Raw genomic sequence first — 18,189 nt, forward strand, 5'->3', positions numbered from 1 at the left:
GAACATCTGAACGCTGTTCTTCCCTGAAAATGTGCTAGGGTTTACCCCAACCAAATTTCGTTTGGTATTTTTCATGCTTACTGTCCATGGGCTTTAAAAAGCCTCCATGTAGAGTGAATACCAGAGGTCAGAAACAGAGTGGTGGGCTACCAAGGATCCCTTGTTGGGAGGGACAGGCCTCCTTGGGAGGGGAGAATCTCTACTCTTCCTGGCAAGCTCACAGGTCACCTGAACACCCCCCCTTGTTTTGGAGACAGGTTCCAGGGAACCGCTGTTTATCATTTCACATTCAAGATGTGCAAACTTTCTCTTGCCAGCACAGTCGGCTCCCCCACCGCCCCCCCTCCCCAGAGATATTTGGATTTTTAGTACTGCCCTAAGGCTTTCTTCCATTTCACTATTGGCTTCCAAAACAAATGGTAACTCCAAACCTGCAAACCATCTTAATACCCTTTGTGGCTGCCTTGGCCCTGTTGCACAGTTGAAGAAAGTGCCAGAGCCTCCTGCTATCACCATACCAGTCCTTCCTTCTAGGCTGAGCAGGATTTGGATTCACTGAATAGCCCTCTGACTTTTCTGATCACACATGAGACCCATCACCTCTGCCCATTGCCTCCCCCCAGCTATCCCTTTGCCTTAGCTCAGACTTGGCACTTCTCTTTGCTCACATCTTCAAATCAAGGAGTAATGTCTAGAGATGTGCTGCCTGACACAGTAACCACTAGCTACGTGTGGCTATTTAAAATAATTAAAATTTAAATTTAAATATAGTTCAATTGCACTAGTCACATTTCCAGGGCCCAAGAGCCACATGTGAGTAGTGGCTAACGTATTGGAGGGGGCAGGACTAGAATATTTTCTTCATCATACAAAGGTCTGTTGGATGACACAGATATGGATTATCACACGAGAAAATTCTTGGCTCTGATCTGAGGACTTTGTCATTGAGCTAACACTAGGTGGAATGTTCACTGTGTATTATTTCATTTATTCCTCACAAACCGAAGCCCCAGTTCCAAGAAGTGGAAACTGAAGCTCTAAGAAGTGAAGTAACTTGGCCCCAGTCACCAGGCTACGTAAGGTGGAACCCAGATTTATCGGGTACACAAGTCTCTGTGACTTTGTCAGCTGAATTGGGTTGCAAGTGTGATGGGTAAAGAGGAGCTGTGGTATCGGTGGCTTTTCTTCAAGTTTTCTACAAGTGACAGGACAGTGCATGGGCCATAAGTACACCTTGAGGGCATAGCCTGGGGTTTGATGGTGACCCAACTGACATGGGCCTAGTAAGTACACATTCACTTGTTAGACTGATTAGAAAATTATAGACGGCTTCTTTGATGTTGTTGCTTCCAAGTATAAGACGTATTTCTTACTGTGGGTGCCTGCTTTCCTGTGTCCTAAACTGGCAGCATTAAAAAAGTACTCCCTCTCCTGGAACAACAACAAAAAGGTCATTATTGAAAAAAAAAAAAACCAATGATATTTTAGAATAATGCCTGCAGCTTAGTTAATAGTGTTGTGCCAATATTAATTGCTCAGCTTTGATCATTTGACTATGGTTGTGTAGAATGCTAACATTAGGGGAAGCTGGTAAACATATAACTCTGTGTACTATTCCTGCAATTCTTCTGTAAGCTCAAAATTACTTCAAAATAAAAACAAATTGAAGAATTGAAAAAAAAAAACCAAAACAGTGCCCGTTCTATCCCTGCCCTTTTTCCTCTTTCTATGGATCTAAGGGAAAACAGCCAAGAGCCCAGGGAACTCATGGCCAGCGTTGCACTGCAAACAGATAAGACTCTTCCAAGAGTAAATGACAAGAATGGCAGTGGAGATTTTTATACTCAGAGCCGGGCTGTGCTGAGAAATCAAGGTTATTGCCTTAGGCCCCGGAGAACCACCAGATTTATTTATTTATTTTTTATTTTTTTTTGAAGATTTTATTTATTTGAGAGAGAGAGAGAGCGTACACGCACAAGCAGGGGGAGCTACAGAGGGAATAGGAAAAGCAGACTCTCTGCTGAGCAGGGAGCCTGACATGGGGCTTGATTCCAAGACCCCAGGATCACGACCCAAGCCAAAGGCAGATGCCTAACTGACTGAGCCACCCAGGTGCCCCAAACCACTAGATTTTAGATGGGTCATATGAAGGCCAGTGGATGGAATGTCACATAACCACAAAGTCTGATTTTCATTTTTTCTTATTGTTTGTGTTTCTATTCTGGACTTCTAAAATTAAATGTGGATGTCCTCACACCCAGGACTTCCTGTTAGGATTGATTTACAATTTTGTTTCTTTTTGCAACTTTTATAAGCCACGAGGTCTATGGCAATTCAGGCCGGCTGGAATGAATTTGTTTTCTGTGCACACAGAAACAGGAACTTTCCCAGACTACTGCTGGAAATGGAAACTGGTACAACGAGCTAGTATTATTAATCTAAAACCTGAATGTGTTGTATGTCCCTCAACCTGGGGATTTCAATTCTCATAATTTACACTAAAGAAATCATTGCACAGATACACAAAGATTCCTCATTGAGGATGTCAGTCACAGCATTAATTAATGGTAGCTTCTCACACCCGAACAAAAAGGAAACAACTTTGATAAAGGTCTGGCTTTGAAAATTATGGTATGCTCACATAACAGAATGCTAGGCAGCTACTAAAATTATATCCAAGAAGGTTGTTCAAAGTCCTGGGAAGATGATCAAGATAGTCAAGTGGAAAGAGTAGGTTATTTCAGCATATAGAGTATGATCTCATTTTTTTTTCAGTAAAACAAAAGATATATCCACTTAAAGGACTAAAGAAGAAAAACTGAACAACAAAGCAATAGTGATTATCTTTGAGTGAAGGGGGTTATCTCAGAGTGATGAGATAGTTTTAATTTTCCTTCTCTGTTTTTTTCTAAGTGTTCTTATTTTAAAAGATTTTATTTATATATTTGAGAGAGAGAGAGAGATACAAAGCACAAGCAGGGCGAACAGCAGCGGGAGAGGGGGAAGCAGATTCCCTGCTGAGCAGGGAGCCCAATGAGGGCTTGATCCCAGGACCCCAGAATCATGACCTGAGCTGAAGGCAGATGCTTAACCAACTGAGCCACTCAGGTGCCCCAGGATCTTTTCTAAGCATTCTACAATAAATATGTATTATGTTGGCAATGGAACACTTCTTGCTTCTAGAAATGTTACTAGAAGGAGGGGATCATCAGAGGATTTTTTTGTCTTTATTAACAGACTCTCATTAATTGGGTGGGTAGGTTCTCCTAACTGCAAGATATTCCTGTCACGTTTGGTATTTAACATCACAAGCCTAACACATAATATTTCTTTGGGGTTTTTTTTTTTCAGATTTTTATTAAATTCTAGTTAGTTAACATATAGTATAATATTGGTTTCAGGAGAATTCAATGGTTCATCACTTACACACAGCACCCAGTGCTCATCATTACAAGAGCTCTCCTTAACACTCATCCCCCATTTAGCCCATCCCCCACCTCCCTCCCTGCATCAATCCTTGGTTTACTCTCTACCATTAAGAGTCTCTTATGGTTTCTCTTTTTTCGGTTTTGTTTCCCTCTACCACATGGTGTTTGTTAACATTTAGCCGATGTGGAAAGGTGCTGGAGGGCATATTAACATTCGTTAATGTCACTTTTCATGCCAACTTTCATTTCTAAGGTAGTGATTATAACCAGTAAAGGATTGTTCTAGCAAGAGTTAGAGAAGGTGGCAAATTGTAGAAATGTGATGATAAAAGCAGTGGATAGTAATCAAGATTATTGATAGCAGAAGCAGAACAATACAAACATGGAAGTAAATTAACATTTTGTGCCCAAAGAAGCAATATTTGTACTCTTGAGGCTCTTCCCTCAGATCCCAAATAAGAGTACAATATGCCAATCACAAGGTAGAGATCGTCAGGACTCTTGTCCGGATTGGGTGGTCCCACTACGAGTGCTGCTAGTAAAGGCTCGTATTCAGGAGGGCACAGACTTGGCTTATCCTAGGAAGACCGAAATGAACTTGGCTCATGGGAGGAATTTGCTGGAGGAATGGGTGGTCAGCAATTGTAGCCTGGAGGCCACAAGCCTGGAACAAATGCTGGCACCACTAAAAGCTTTGATACAACCTTGTGGGAAGAATTGGGTTAGTTGAAAGGAAAATCCTAAAAAAGAAGTTTTCATATTGCTGATGAGTACCTACTCTGCTTTCTTGCATTTGCCTGGTAGAAACGGCCAGTTCTCCTTATAGGAGTCCTTGCTAGTTCTTCCCTGGCTTTCCCAGCCAACCAACATAACATGGTCTAAATACAAGGAGTATGCGTGCCATACTAACACCAGTTCAAAATAGGTCCCTTAACCTTCCTTAATCCAATGAGATTGCAGCTCCTAAGCCCCGCCAATAGGTAGGAATGTGTGGAGAGAACCAACTGCTGACTGAGGAGGTGGGGGGTACTGTGGAGGCAGAAGCTGAGAGATGCATTGCCTCCCCCACTCCACCATCAACACCTATCCACTCACCCACCCCCTGGGGTTTCATAGAGTGGTGGGTTCCAGGCACAATTTTGGCACACGCTTCACCCCACCCCCTATAGTGAGGGTGGACTAGATAAAATTTTTTTTTCCAAGATTGGCCTTGAATGTCCCTCCAGACTGATATGAGCCCCTACTGATCTGCACCACTTTCCTCACTCCAAACCCCCATCTCATTGGCCCTGAAAACCTGTGCCTGAGCAGGGCACCCCAGTTGGAGAAAATACCCTCCGGCCTTTTCTCAGGCCACAAGCTAATGAGCAGGCCTCCGCCCCAGGTTGCCTTCTCTTTTAACTAGCATGGAAATTGGCAAGGACTGGGGATTTGCAAATCTTCCTCTGTCTTAAGTCTATGAAGCAATTACTGCTGAGTTTGAGGTAAAGTTATCTGTTTGTAGAAACAGTTTTATGTCATGGGAATCAGATACCTGAACGTTTCCTAGGTAAATCTTATGCAAAAATTAGGCAACTTACATCTCTGGGTGAGGACTTCCAGCATCACTGCATCATGGCATCAGGGAAGGGGAGGGTATCAGTTTTTTGTCGATTCAGGTTGGTATGTATATTCGACATTAAATGAGCCCATCTATTTTTGCTTAATTGGGGATTTCATGGCCATGCTATTTAATTCTGAATGTTGGTCCTGCGGTTAATTGTCTCCTGGAATCTGCAGTTTTCTGTCTCGTGACTTTCCGCTTGTAAACCTGACCATGGGCTCTAGAGATGGGTGTACTTAAATGATTGACACCAGATTAGCAAAGACTTCCAAACATTATAAATAAATGGGGCACCTGGGTGGCTCAGTTGGTTGGGCGTCTGCCTTTGGCTCAGGTCGTGATCCGGGGTCCTGGGATGGAGACCCTTGTCTAGCTCTCTGCTCAGCAGGGAGCCTGCCTCCCTCTCCCTCTGCTACTACTCCCCCCCCCCCCCACTCATGTGCTCGCTCTAAGAAATAAATAAAATCTTTAAAAAACATTATAAGTAAATGGAAAATTAAGACTAACAAGTCCTGCAGGATCAGCCCCTGCCACCCTCCCAGTTTCATGTCTGTTCCCTCCCTTCCTTGGTCCAAGCCCAGCCAACTGGCCTTTCTTCCTCTCCTTAAACTGCTCTTCTCCCTCTCATCTCCAGGGTCTGTATGAGCACCAGAGATCTCAGCCTACACTGCCTGCCCCTCCCCTGCCCTAACTCCTTGGCTCTCAGCTCCAATACTGCCTCCTCAGGGAAGCCTCCCCTGACCAGCTCTTCCCACTCTAGGTCTTTCTTTTCTGGGCCTTTTCTTCCCAGGTACTTACACATCTCTAATGATAATTTGGTTAATGTCCGACTCCTCCACTAGACTAAGCTGTGAGAAAGCAGAGTCTCCCCTTCGTCTTCCAGAGCCAACCACCTACTAGCACGTGGTAGTTGCTCAACTAATAGCTTTGGTCATCTCCAAATTTACAGTTCGGCACAGATCAACTTGAGGATTTGTCCTTACTGTTATTTGGGCCCTTGGTTATCTCTTTCTATGCTCCATCTCAGGAGGAACCAAGAGAACTTCTTGGGTAATACCCTGGGGGCTGAGCTTCAGAAACACTTGTAAGTAAAAGTGTTTTCAACCCAAGCTTCAACTTCCAAAACTGCCTCTCTCCCTCCTTCCCCTCCAGGACTCTATGCTTGCAGCCCTTGGAACATATATCCAACCTGGGCTTTTCTGCTTGGTGGGCGGGGTCCCTCAAGGCAGCATTCTTAATTACACATTTCTGCTTCTATAATTATATTTCTGGTCCTTTATGTGTATATACATGGTCCCCGGAGCCTGTGGGGAAGGCCGAATGAGAGCATACTGCGGATAGGTAAGAGTTCCAGTGTGGTGTGATTTTTCCACTTGCCGTTGACTTTACAAATCCCAGGAAAATCCTACAGGAAACGCTCTTCTAGCCATCTCCTTTCCTACTTTTCATCTCCTACTCTACTTTTCTTCTCTTCCTCTTTATTTTTCAGAAGGGAGGCCTCTGGAGAAACTGTTTTCCTCTTCCACTTTTCCAGGTTGGGCAGGGTTCCCGAAGCTGAAGACCTGGCCTCCCAAATGCTAAAAGGCTTTCCTAGAGACCGCGTCTCTGCCCAGGAAGCACTGGTTCATGACTACTTCAGTGCCTTGCCATCTCAGCTGCACCAGCTTCCTGATGGTGAGTGAGGGAGCGTGTGTGGCATGTGTGTGTACGAGCACACACGTAAGTCTCAGGGTCTAAGAGTTTTCTCCAAGCACTGGAAAATGATAGAATTTGCAACCAGAAATGAGCTTAGAGATCGAATTGCCTGGAAGAAGCAAAAGGGGACTCAATCTTGCCTGAGTTTTCTGAGTCTCTAAAACTCAAAAGCGCTGGTGGGTTGAGGTGACACAGACCTCCGTCTAATGATCCAAACATTTCACATATACACTCTTAGAAACTGGATGAGATGAAAGTTGCCTCTGTGTTGTTTGTTTTCCCCAGCATCTGCCAGGAGAAGCAAAACCAAAGTTTGCAACAGCCCCCTTCTCTCTCTCCCCGTAGAGAGTAAGATGATAGGTGACATGGGGATGTCACAAGAGGAGAGCTGGCCTGTCTTGATTGGTAATTTGATGCTGCTGAAGGAAGTGCCCGGTGGGGCCCTGGGGGAGGGGAGCATCCTCCCAGGCCTGTCGCCCACAAGAAACGCAAGTTACCCTGAAATCAGCCTTGCTGCCTGGGCCTGAAGTCATCCTCCAAATCTGAAATCTGCTGAGGGATCATGTGGCTGGAGCTCTCCTCAAGTTTCTCAGAATGTGGCCAGGAAGGGCTAGGCGGAGGATGTGGGCAGTGTGGTCGTGGCCTGGCTGTTTTGGGGGGGACCGTCCTTAGTTGGGGTTTCTTTGGAAATGATCACCATTCAACTGAAAACAATTTTTAGAAGCCCAAAGCAGGAGAAAAGAAAGCTAATAAGGAAGGTGTAGGGGCTCAGACAGGGGTGAGGGACCAGGATGGCAGGCAGGGGTGACAATGAGGACGGAGTGGGGAGCTGCTGCCCAGGAGGCCTAGACATACAGTCTGGCCAAAGTCTCCAGGGTCTGCAAACGTGGCTCCACTCTATCTAGGACATTGTCCTGCCACAGCCCAAAGCTCTTAGTTTGGGGCTTCTTGAGGCATTTTATTATTAAAATGAGTTATTTAGGATCTCCAAAAATAACCATAATCATACAACTGGGGTTAATGTCTTACTTAACCCTGTAGGAAGAGTTAGTCATTAGGATTTATTAAGTTGCCATTAAGTGTCAAGAACATATTAAGTGCTATAAAAATTGAGGGAATAAAGAGGCTTGTCCTTGACCTCAAGGATCCTACAGCGTGGGAGGAAAAGAGGGTGAGGAAGAGGAAACAGGGCACCCTTGTACACATATTAGCACAAATCATATCTAAACAGCTGGAGTCTCTGCATAATCAGCTACAGATGTTGAGAGAATATGTATATGCTAAAGGCAATTCTTTGGAGGAACTGGAATAACTCAAATAAGATAGATTGGACTGGAGGTGAATCTGGATTGGAATCTGGAAGGAGGGGAGGGGCAACCTACAATTCTTATCCCTTTGTACCTCAGCTCCCCCTGCACCCCCCTCTCCCCTACTCCCTTCCAGGTACAGTGTTCCCAGGCCAAGCGCCTAGATCCCTCTTAAGCTTTCTTCTCTCGGGCCTGGGACTTCTAACTACCACTTCAGGCAAACGTACGTGTTCAGGAGTGCATGTGCACACACATACAGTCTCACGTTCTCACACTCGTACACACTCACACTCCCTTCGCTCCACTTAAAGAAACCTCCCTCATTGGCCCTCCTCCAGGATCTATTACTCTACATACTGAGAACCACTGGGGACCTTCAACGTTTCCTAGGCATGAGTTTTACCTGATAAAAAGTAATTAGCAAGAAACAGTCACTGTCCAAACTGTTGTGTTGTTAGAAACTTGGGTTTTGGTTCTCCCTGGCCATCTGAAGCAGCAGCACCAACAGGGTGCACCTCTGTACGCGTGTGCATGTGGGCGAGCACGCACACCCATGTGCGGGTGTGAGAGAGAGACCCATCTGTATTCCTTCTCTGTTCACCCAGCCACAGAGCCCAAATCTACTTTGACACTTTTAGAAAAATGAAAAGATGGAATCTTGCAGGAGCCTGCCTGTGCTGGGGGGGAGCCGAGGAGTGCTCACAGCAGGAGGGAAGTTGACTTTTCTTTATACATATAGGGGTTTTTCCATGCAGAGTTTAAATTATGCCTGATAAAAGGAGTTTCGTGGATGTTTCAGTTCTTTCAAATTCTCCTGGCTTCCTCCCAATTAAATGAGGTTTGTCAAAGCCACAGGGCTCTGCTGCTGCTGCCTCGGCCGACAAGCACTTCCTGCAGCGACATCTCGAATCCCCGAGGGAGAAGATGAAAGGGCCAGCGCCAAGAGACAGGGAAGGGGGGGTCGGTGGGTGTGTGTATGTATGTGTGCATGTGGGAGGGGGCGCAGAAATAGGCTTCGAGACAGACCGACAGATAGGACGCGGGACAAGTAGACAGGGCAAGCAAAGCTATGAAGAAAATAGGAGAGAAAAAAAAACAGAGGAAGCCGGAGAGCAGCTGGGGCCAGTCTATGCACCTTGACAACTGGGGCCCTCGCTGAGAACACCTCTCTAAGGGATGCACTCCCTTGGCCTGGCAGTGCCAGCTTGCTTTTTCATTGCCCGCGGCAATTAGCCTTTATTAAGAGCCTCCTTTGCAGAGAGAGCACCGGACAGTTATCACAGTCCCCAACCTGCAGGGACACAGAATCACCATCTCGGTGGTTGGCTGCCCCAGGCACAAGAATTGTGCCAAAAGAACACATACTCTTGTGAGTGGTTTGTAAAGAGAGTTTCCCTGCCGTAATTATGCAGGAAATTTTGCTCTCTGATGGCATTGCAGTATGGAATCATTTAGGAGCTCATATTTATATCATTTTATTATTCTGGTTTTATTCTGGTTGCAGGATAACAAAGTTGTCACTTTAAAATATATTCTGTTTCCCCTTTGATCTGGGAGATGCCAGCTCTTATTGTCTGCCCTCTGAAGAAGACAATCTGAGCATGAAACCTGTGGCTGGGAAATATGTGAAGTGTGGAGGGACAGCCTAAATCCCGGGGGAGGAGTGGCAGAGAGATTCCCCACGACATGCAAGAATTGATCCCATCTATCCTTGCCTATTTTCCCAAAGCTGAGAATCCCGTACAACACTTTCTCCAGGTTGTGGCAATAAGCTCACAGCCAGAGGAGAGCAGGAGGTTACTTGCCATGAAAATTCAGGGTTTCCAAGATTAGTTTGCTTTTGGAGCACACTCTTGAGGGGAGAAGCATGAATATTAGAATGGCAAGCATGTGGGAACTTCTGCCAAGAGCTGACATTTTCCCTCATTGACTCTTGAACACCTGAAGAAACATTTGTTGATGGAGAAATTATTGGGAGTCTCTCTCAAAACACACCCAACAGCAAGCTAATTGCTTTTGCAGATGGCCAGGGGGATGCGCTCCCCTCTCGGTCACCAGCTCACAGCCACACTCATGGTCCCTGTGGCTGAGCCAGCAGCGCAGTGTCAGCTGGGGCAATGAGGACCTAAAATTAGGTCCTTGGCAACTCTCTAATCTTAGCTGCAGGTTCAGCTTCTTCGTTTAATTCCCTTTGCCCTCAGCATGAACTTGGGCTCTGGGAAAGGAACACTGTTTAATGATTTGGGGGTTGGGGGGAGTAGAAAATCATTAAGCTGCCCTTTCTAGAAACTGGCTCCACTCTGTTCTTGCAGGGAGCTTTCCAAATGTTACCCTTGGAAAGTTAAGACTGATTTTGGAAGCTAGCCATTTTGAACCACAGATGCTGATCCACAATTTTTTTTTTTTTTTTTTTTAATCTGGAGCAGTAAATGCCATGTGATTTAAGAGTCTGGTCCTTAAGCCCTGGTCCTTGATGGTCAGGGCATCAAAGGCTGTCTCTCTTCTCTGTGGGCTGGTCCCATTTTGCTTTCTGAATCCAGACTTGAGTCTCTCCCATTTCTTCCTGGACTAAATCCCCCTTCTCCCTTAAAACAGGTTGCAGCATCTTACAAAAAAAAAAAAAAATAATAATAATAATCCTAAAACTTGAAAGCTTACAATTGTTTCACAAGTAATTTTGCAAAAACAACTTACCAGAGTCTTTCTCATCATCAAATGCTTTCTAATTTGCAGGCATGGAAGGCATGGCACTTGCCTCTCCCATACATCACACCACCCTAGTATCTATACCCAGAAGTTCTTCAGTAGGCCTTATCCCTATTGTCCCATTAAAATCAGAGTGATTTTTTGTTTGTTTGTTTTGCTCCAATAAGGGACTTTCAGGCCTTCTTTTAATGATCTCTTTAATATATTGGAAGATCGTTTGATAACACTTTCCAAAACTCACTTCTGGACACTGAATTCTTTTGACTTCCCTTCCCCCCAATATAGATTCTGTTTCTCTTCACTCTTTAATCATTTTTGTTTCCTCATTCTATTCTGAACCTGTTCCAATTATTTTGCTTACCCCTGAGACTATGGACCCATGTAGACTCAGATTTCTAATGTTAGTGGGAGAATTCTGTTCCAGTTCATTCATTAAAAATTTACTGAGGATCATTAGTAAGATACTGAGTGATACAAAAATGAATTACTCAGGCAGTCTGTCCTCAAAGAGCTTATAGTCCATAAGGAAATGAGACAAATATATAAACAGCCACAGTTCAAGTGTGAAGTGCTCTGGGTGTTCAAAGAAGGTGAAAGGAACTCCAGCTATGGGCTTCTAGGATGGCTTTGTGAGTAGGCCTTCAAAGATGATGGGGTCTGGATGGTTGGAGAGGAATGTCATCCTCCTCTTAATACCATCTAACATTATAGTGAAGTTGTCCTCTTTTTATTAATAGGGGCACAGTCCTGACTCATATTCCATCATGGTTTTTACTCGTTATTGTATGGCTTCTTGCAATAATTTAAACATTCTTATTCTTTTTTTTTTTTTTTAAGGTAAACTCTATCCCCAAGTAGGGCTCAAACTCACAATCCCAAGATCAAGAGTTACATGCTCCAAAGACAAAGCCAGCCATCTGCCCCAATTTAAATATTCTTTACCATATACTAGTGAAATTTAGTGTCATTCTTTGTATGCTGATGATTTCAAATTTATTCTGTTTTGCTTTTATTGTCTAATCTATTTAAAATTTAACCAGAATATTTTGTCATTCTAGAGGCCAGGTTTCAGGGGATGGGAGGGAAGGAAGGTTCTGCTCCAAGCCTCTCTTTTCTGCCTCTAGGAGTTTGTAACCTAATTCAGACCACCCTCTCCAACCTTTTAAATCCTCCATTATTCAGTACTTAAGCAGGACAATAAGAAACAAGAAGTTAGGACATGTCCTCCATAACTTCCTCACCTTCTATGCCCAAAGATGTCCTCAAGGGATTCCAGAACATCAGGGAAGATCCTGGAAAGAGTTAAAGGAAGAAGTCACTGACCCTTTGAGTGTGAGATCTCAGAGACTTGCTATTCCATAACTTCATTATATAGATGGAGTCCCTGACACCTCAGGAAGAATAGTGGCTGCCATTTATTGGGCATCTGTGTGCTTTACACAAATTCTCAATTTGTAGACTAACTTATGAGGCTGGAGTTATTATCTTCATATTGCATATTAGAAAATTGGGACTGAGAGAGGCTAAGGAAATTGCTCAAAGCCATAGAACTAGTAAGTGGGAGAGCCCAGGTTTGACTTCAAATCAGACTCCTATGCCACCCTTCCCACTACTCGTTGCTGCTTACTAAAGATTACATGGGAACTTAGTAGCAAAACTAGGATTAGAACCAAGGTCTGTACCCCCAGTCCTGTGACCTTTCTATTGTTTCATGTTCTATCTATGTTTGTTTTAGAGCCTTCCCAAGAAAGATTGCACTTGCCCCCAGGTAATATATTTAATATCTCAGAATTAAGAAGGCTCATTTTTTTTTTTTTAAGATTTACTTATTTGTTTTAGAGAAAGAGAGCACACACACAAGTGCACGAGTAGGGGAAGGAGCAGAGGGAGAGAATCTTCAAGCAGACTCCCTGCTGACTGGGGAGCCCAGCTGGTACTCCATCCTCCCCCCACCCATGAGATCATGACCCATGAGATCATGACCTGAACAGAAACCAAGAATGAATAGCTTAACTGACTGAGCCACCCAGACACCCCCAATTTGATTTAATAGAGATTTAATAGAGATACCACTGCCTTCTTCCTTAATCCGTAATGTCATCTTGTCTTGGTTTATGTTCCCTTTCTTTTTCTTTTCTTTTTGTTTTTGTTTTGTTTTGTTTTGTTTTGTAATACACAGTCACCTTTGGATTTTAAGATTTCTTAATCAATAGTGGTTCTTTACTTGTTTTACTATAACTCATTCAGTTTTATAAGGTAATTTCAGGAGTCCAACAAAAAATTGGGCAAAGGTTTAAAATAGCATTTTACATAAGGAAAACAAAAAAAAGTACCAACACATGGAACAAAAAGACAGCCTTACTAGTAATTAAATATATACAACTAACTCATAAGAAGTTATTTTTTTCCCCTCAGCCTAATGACTCCCAGTATTAGTGAGATTGCGGTAAAATGATTTTCCGCTGATGGTGTTGTAAGATGGAGTAACCTTCGCAAAGCCTTATGGCATACATATCAGGAGCCATAAAAATGGTGACAACCTTCAACCCTATCCATTGGTTTCTGGAAATTATTCAAAGAAACAATTGAACAGGAAAAAAAAAAAAAAGAACCCTAGATGCATAAAAATGTTCATTGCAGTGTTGTCTATAATTTTATTTTCAAACTTATAAAATAAAAACAAAGAATCTAAATATTCAACACTAGAGAACAGGTTGGATCATGTTGTTATACTGACTGCATATAGTCCTATGTAGCCATTTAGAATAATTCCCAAGGGTGTGAGGTAATATGGATATATTTATGCTATTAGGAAATGAGCTAAAAGAGAGCAGGATCCAAGACTGCATATTGGAATCTACCTGTGAAAATGTATTTTGCAAATCAACAAAACTGAAAGATAGCATACGAAAATAAAAATGCTTTGGGAGCTTAGGGGGATCCCGGGTGACTTTTGTTTCTTTTTCAAAGTTTTCTTTAACTTCGACGTTATATTGCATCTATTGTTTAAAAGAATGAGGTAGGGCAAATGGTAGGGGAGCCCAGGCCCTGGAAGGAGAGTTAAAGGACCTGCATTCTCCAGTTTTTCCAACATGGTGTGCCTTATTGGCCTTCAGAAACCTCCATCTCTCAGGCTACACAATGGGTTAACATTAGTCTCCTTTACCCCAGATTGACAGAATGTTTATTTTAGAAATCTTTTAACTCACTGAATGCAAGGGTTCACATAAATGCGGTCCTAGGAGAATGAGAGGTGGGAGGGAGAGGAAAAGATAAATAGGCACTAATTAATTTTAAAAGGAGCGATCATCTGCTTTAATCGGAAATGCATATGTGCTGCGCCCCCAGTCAGAGCTTTAAGTGCACTCCGTGAGTTAGCACCCCCAGCTGCAAGTGGCACCGTGGGGTCCTGTGGCCTTTGAAGACCCGAAGCCCATATACAGGCAGACCCAGGAGCTAAGGTGGCGCGGGGCCCACGCTCAATGCCCTGCACCGAGCGACTCCAGCTGATGCACTGATTACACTGGTGTGTAAGGGGCGTGCAAAAGCCACGTGACGGGGAAATGACAAGACATTTTGAAACTCTGGTTCCATTTCCAAGCTTTCTCTTCAACTCGCGCTTTCTCTTTTAGCCATTACAGGCAAGTAAAAGAGATTCGATTATCTTGTTTCCTCTGAAGGGTTGTTTAGCCCCTCAATCCCATTAAGTCACTTTCTGCAGCGCCGTGCGCCCAGCCTTCCCCGGGTTATCAGCCCAGGAAGAGTAAATGGAGACACCAGGATCGGATTTCTAAAGGAAGGAAAGTTAAAGTTTGAAAGGGGTGACAGCCAACAGCCAGGAGCTTAGGAACTCAATTAGCCTGAAAGACAACTCTCTCATTATCTCGTTCCGAAATGATCTAAATACAGAAGAATCTAAAAGTTTTAAATAAACTTGTCCTACTGACTGTCTAGATGACTGAATTTCCCTTCTCAAAAAATTTTAAACACCCACTTTCGTATTTATTTATTCTAAGTGTGAAGCAGCTGTGATAATTATGCTGTCAGATTCAGTAAGCTAATGAGGAGTCAGTCGAATGGAAGGTTTTGCATCTGTGGATCGCTGCAGGAGAACCGCTCGGCTGCTTTCTTCCTTCTTTTTCTTTCTTTCTTCCTTTTTTTTTTCTTTTTCTTGTTTTTGTTTTCTTTTCTTATGAGTCCAAAGGAGAGTTGGGCAGTTCCAGGCCAAACTGGAATCCCTCTGATTAACTGGTTCCCCTCCCAACACTGTTTCACTGGACTATTTCTGTGTGTCTCTCTGTGTCCCCAACTTTCCCTCTCCCTCTCTCACACCACTCCAATTCCCTTTTCTCCCTTCTTTCTCAGCCACCAATTCCTCCTCCTTCCTCCTCATCTCCCCTTCTTTCCCCTCCCCCCTCTCCTTTTCCCTCCTCCCTCCTCCCTGGCTTTTGAGGTGCTGCTGCTTTTGAGGGACAAGGAGGCCTGAGGGAAATCTTCATGCCACTGTCCCCAAGGCAAGAGGACACTTCTCCCTGATGGAAATTCCCAAAGTGGTTTGGGTTTGAGTTGATTTAAGAGTAATCTGTGAAGTTCCCACACTATTTTAGCTGTTTATTTATGCTATGACAGGAACTAGAAAAAAAATGTGAAATTGTGTATTATAATGTACCTGTGAGAATGTATTATGCAACCAACAAAACTTGATGTCCCCCCTTTATAGCCTAGCAAGTGTGTCGATCTAAACGCAAGGACTCATGGCCTTGGACGCAAGGACACAAGACTACTCATGGCATCCAAGGCAGATATGTAGGCCTATAAAGGCAGAGATGGTCCTGCAGGTTTTTTCTTCTCTTTGGGTGTGAGCACCCTCCAGCAAACAATATTAAGGCATTTTATGTTTTTGGTGTGCCAAAGCTAGAAGCTTCTCTTTTTGTTAAATTGTGTAATATTTACGGCAGCCAGGGTTGGCACAGATTGTGAGCCTTGGAAAAGCAATGCCCAAATGAAAGGATGTCCGATGTAGGTTTGCGGATGTGCTTTGGTGACAATGTGGCTGTTGCCTCTTGCTGTTTTTCCCAGGTGGTATCTATGCTGATGGCTTGGAACAAAGGCTGCTGCTTATTAAAAATACAGTGTATCAAGAACAACCTGCGATGTTTCCCATATTATCTCCTTTAAACTTACAGAAATCTGCCAGGAGGTTTTACTATCCCCATTTTGCAGATGAGCTCCTTAAAATGTTAACCTTGGAAGGATTTGACCTATAACTTTAGCATAGTAAGCACCCAAGAATAACACTCACTTAACAACCAAACTGCCAGCAAACTGAACTAACCCAATACATAAATCAGAGGGCAAAGGTAGTGTGTGTGTGTATACACACATACATACACTATATATATATTTATATATGTACGTGTGTATGTTTATATACGTATACATTTATATATTTATGTATTTATGTATATATATTTCAATTTCTTTTAATTTACAAAAGTTGTACCATAGGGTCTATTTAAATAGATTGCCTAATGTAAGTAATGCACCAGGATTCTAAAGTTTCCAAAGCACATCTAGCCCCAGCATGATGCTCATTGCCTGCCATCGCTGGGACTACTGTCCAGACTCCTTGGCTTGATATTTACTCCCTTCACTATCTGGTTCCGACTCATTTTTCCTACTTCATCTACTAGTCTGTCTTGCTCTAACTGTGCAAGATTACTTTGCAATTCTCTCAGACACTTTCCTTCCACCTTGCCTTAGCTCATGCTGCCCCCCCACCCCCGCCACCAGCCAGCAATATCCTCCCTAGAATTTCTTGACTGTTGAAAGGATAGTCTTCCTTCATGGCTCAAAGGCCACTTGTCCATGCGTTTCCTGTGCTCCCTGGGGGACACAGGAGAGAGGCCATCCTAATTCTTTACTTGCACCTCACCTTCAGCCCTGGTTAGTGTGTATATCCCCAGTCCTGTTCCTGCTTTTGAATCTTCAACAGTATAACACCTTACCCAAGTGCTCATTTGATAAATGTGTGTTGAATTGAATCAAATAAGAAGCACTTGACAGGGATCCCTGGGTGGCGCAGCGGTTTGGCGCCTGCCTTTGGCCCAGGGCGCGATCCTGGAGACCCGGGATCGAGTCCCACGTCAGGCTCCCGGTGCGTGGAGCCTGCTTCTCCCTCTGCCTGTGTCTCTGCCTGTGTGTGTGTGTGTGTGACTATCATAAATAAATAAAAATTAAAAAAAAAAAAGCACTTGACAACTATTGGTAGATTCAGTAAAGCGAGTTGCCCATGAGCCAGTATAAATTATTGGTTGTGTTTTGATGTCTCTGCAGGTGACAAATATTACAACAGACATTAAAAATACACCATGAAACATTCCAGGAAATAATATGTTTGTGCTTCTCTCTTTTCTTCCCTACAGAGGAGTCTTTGTTTACAGTTTCAGGAGTGAGGCTAAAGCCAGAGATGTGTGACCTTTTGGTCTCCTACCGGAAAGGTCACCACCCAGCCCAGTTTAGCAAATGCTGGTGAAAAGAAGGAGCGACATCACCAACATCCTTTCAGGTAAGTGGTCCCAACAGTGAGCCTCCTTATGAATAGAACTGAAAATCCATCACTGCCAAGTGGAGAGGACATTATTCACAGATTCAGAGCACCTCTGTGCTGTGTCTTTCTCGTTATTCCCACTCTAGGGACAGGTGGCCTAGCCTCTAGGCTGTGAAAGGAGGATGGTAATGTGCATCACCTGTCTCTCTCACTCCCAGAGGAGAAGACTCCTAAGACAAAACTTATGGGTCATTATAAAGCCTTTAACTGGTACATGTGCAATAAAGTACCACACTGGCATGTTACATTCCCTAAACTGTGTAGTTCTCTCCATCAGCTGATAGGACAAATCAGAGCTCCAAGCCCATCCCCATTTGCTCAAGACTGAGGAGTGTCCTGGGATGTGTGACATTCGGTGCTAAAATTGGCACAGCCCTGGGTAAACCTGGATGGTTGGTCACCATGGTGGTGCAAATTATACCTGGCCTGCCCCCAAGTACCAGAGAGGGCCTGGCCCCACCCAGGAGATGATTTTAGATGCCTGTGAGAATCTAGTCCTGCCTGCTTCCCGGCTTCTTAGGCTACCCCTTCTGCACAGTTGATTCCAGGGAGTTCTCTCAGTGAGTTTGGGGAACACAAGGACCTGATGGGGGAACCATCCACAGTGTCTCAGACACAGCTACTCTCCTCAATCAGCCCAGGGTAGCCCAGCCTTCTAAGGTCATCTTTAGGAGGAAGGGTGGTATGGAGGATTCTTCTGACATGACCACACCCTAAAAGGAGTTCTGGGAGGCACAGGAAGCCAGGTGGAACAACCTCAAAAGCCATTAAAGTATAGGCACCCCTAGATGTTACAAGAGCACTTTCCATACTGGGCCTTCTACAGTGGGGAGAGGGGAC

The 18,189-nt window shown here is 43.9% G+C and overlaps 1 protein-coding gene across 3 annotated transcripts in view; it reads left to right on the plus strand.

Moving 5' to 3' along the window:
- Positions 1–18,189, plus strand: part of CDK15 (cyclin dependent kinase 15) — an 82,788-nt gene that overhangs the window by 60,718 nt on the left and 3,881 nt on the right. For all 3 annotated transcript variants that reach the window (XM_025441977.3, XM_025441978.3, XM_035710725.2), the window contains exons 12-13: positions 6,566–6,705; positions 17,165–17,307. In XM_025441977.3, coding sequence (XP_025297762.3) covers positions 6,566–6,705; positions 17,165–17,274 — 250 coding nt within the window. In that variant the 3' untranslated portion in view covers positions 17,275–17,307. The remainder of the gene's footprint in view (positions 1–6,565; positions 6,706–17,164; positions 17,308–18,189) is intronic.

Source organism: Canis lupus, chromosome 37 (assembly GCF_003254725.2).
Source record: "Canis lupus dingo isolate Sandy chromosome 37, ASM325472v2, whole genome shotgun sequence".
Lineage (NCBI taxonomy): Eukaryota > Metazoa > Chordata > Mammalia > Carnivora > Canidae > Canis > Canis lupus.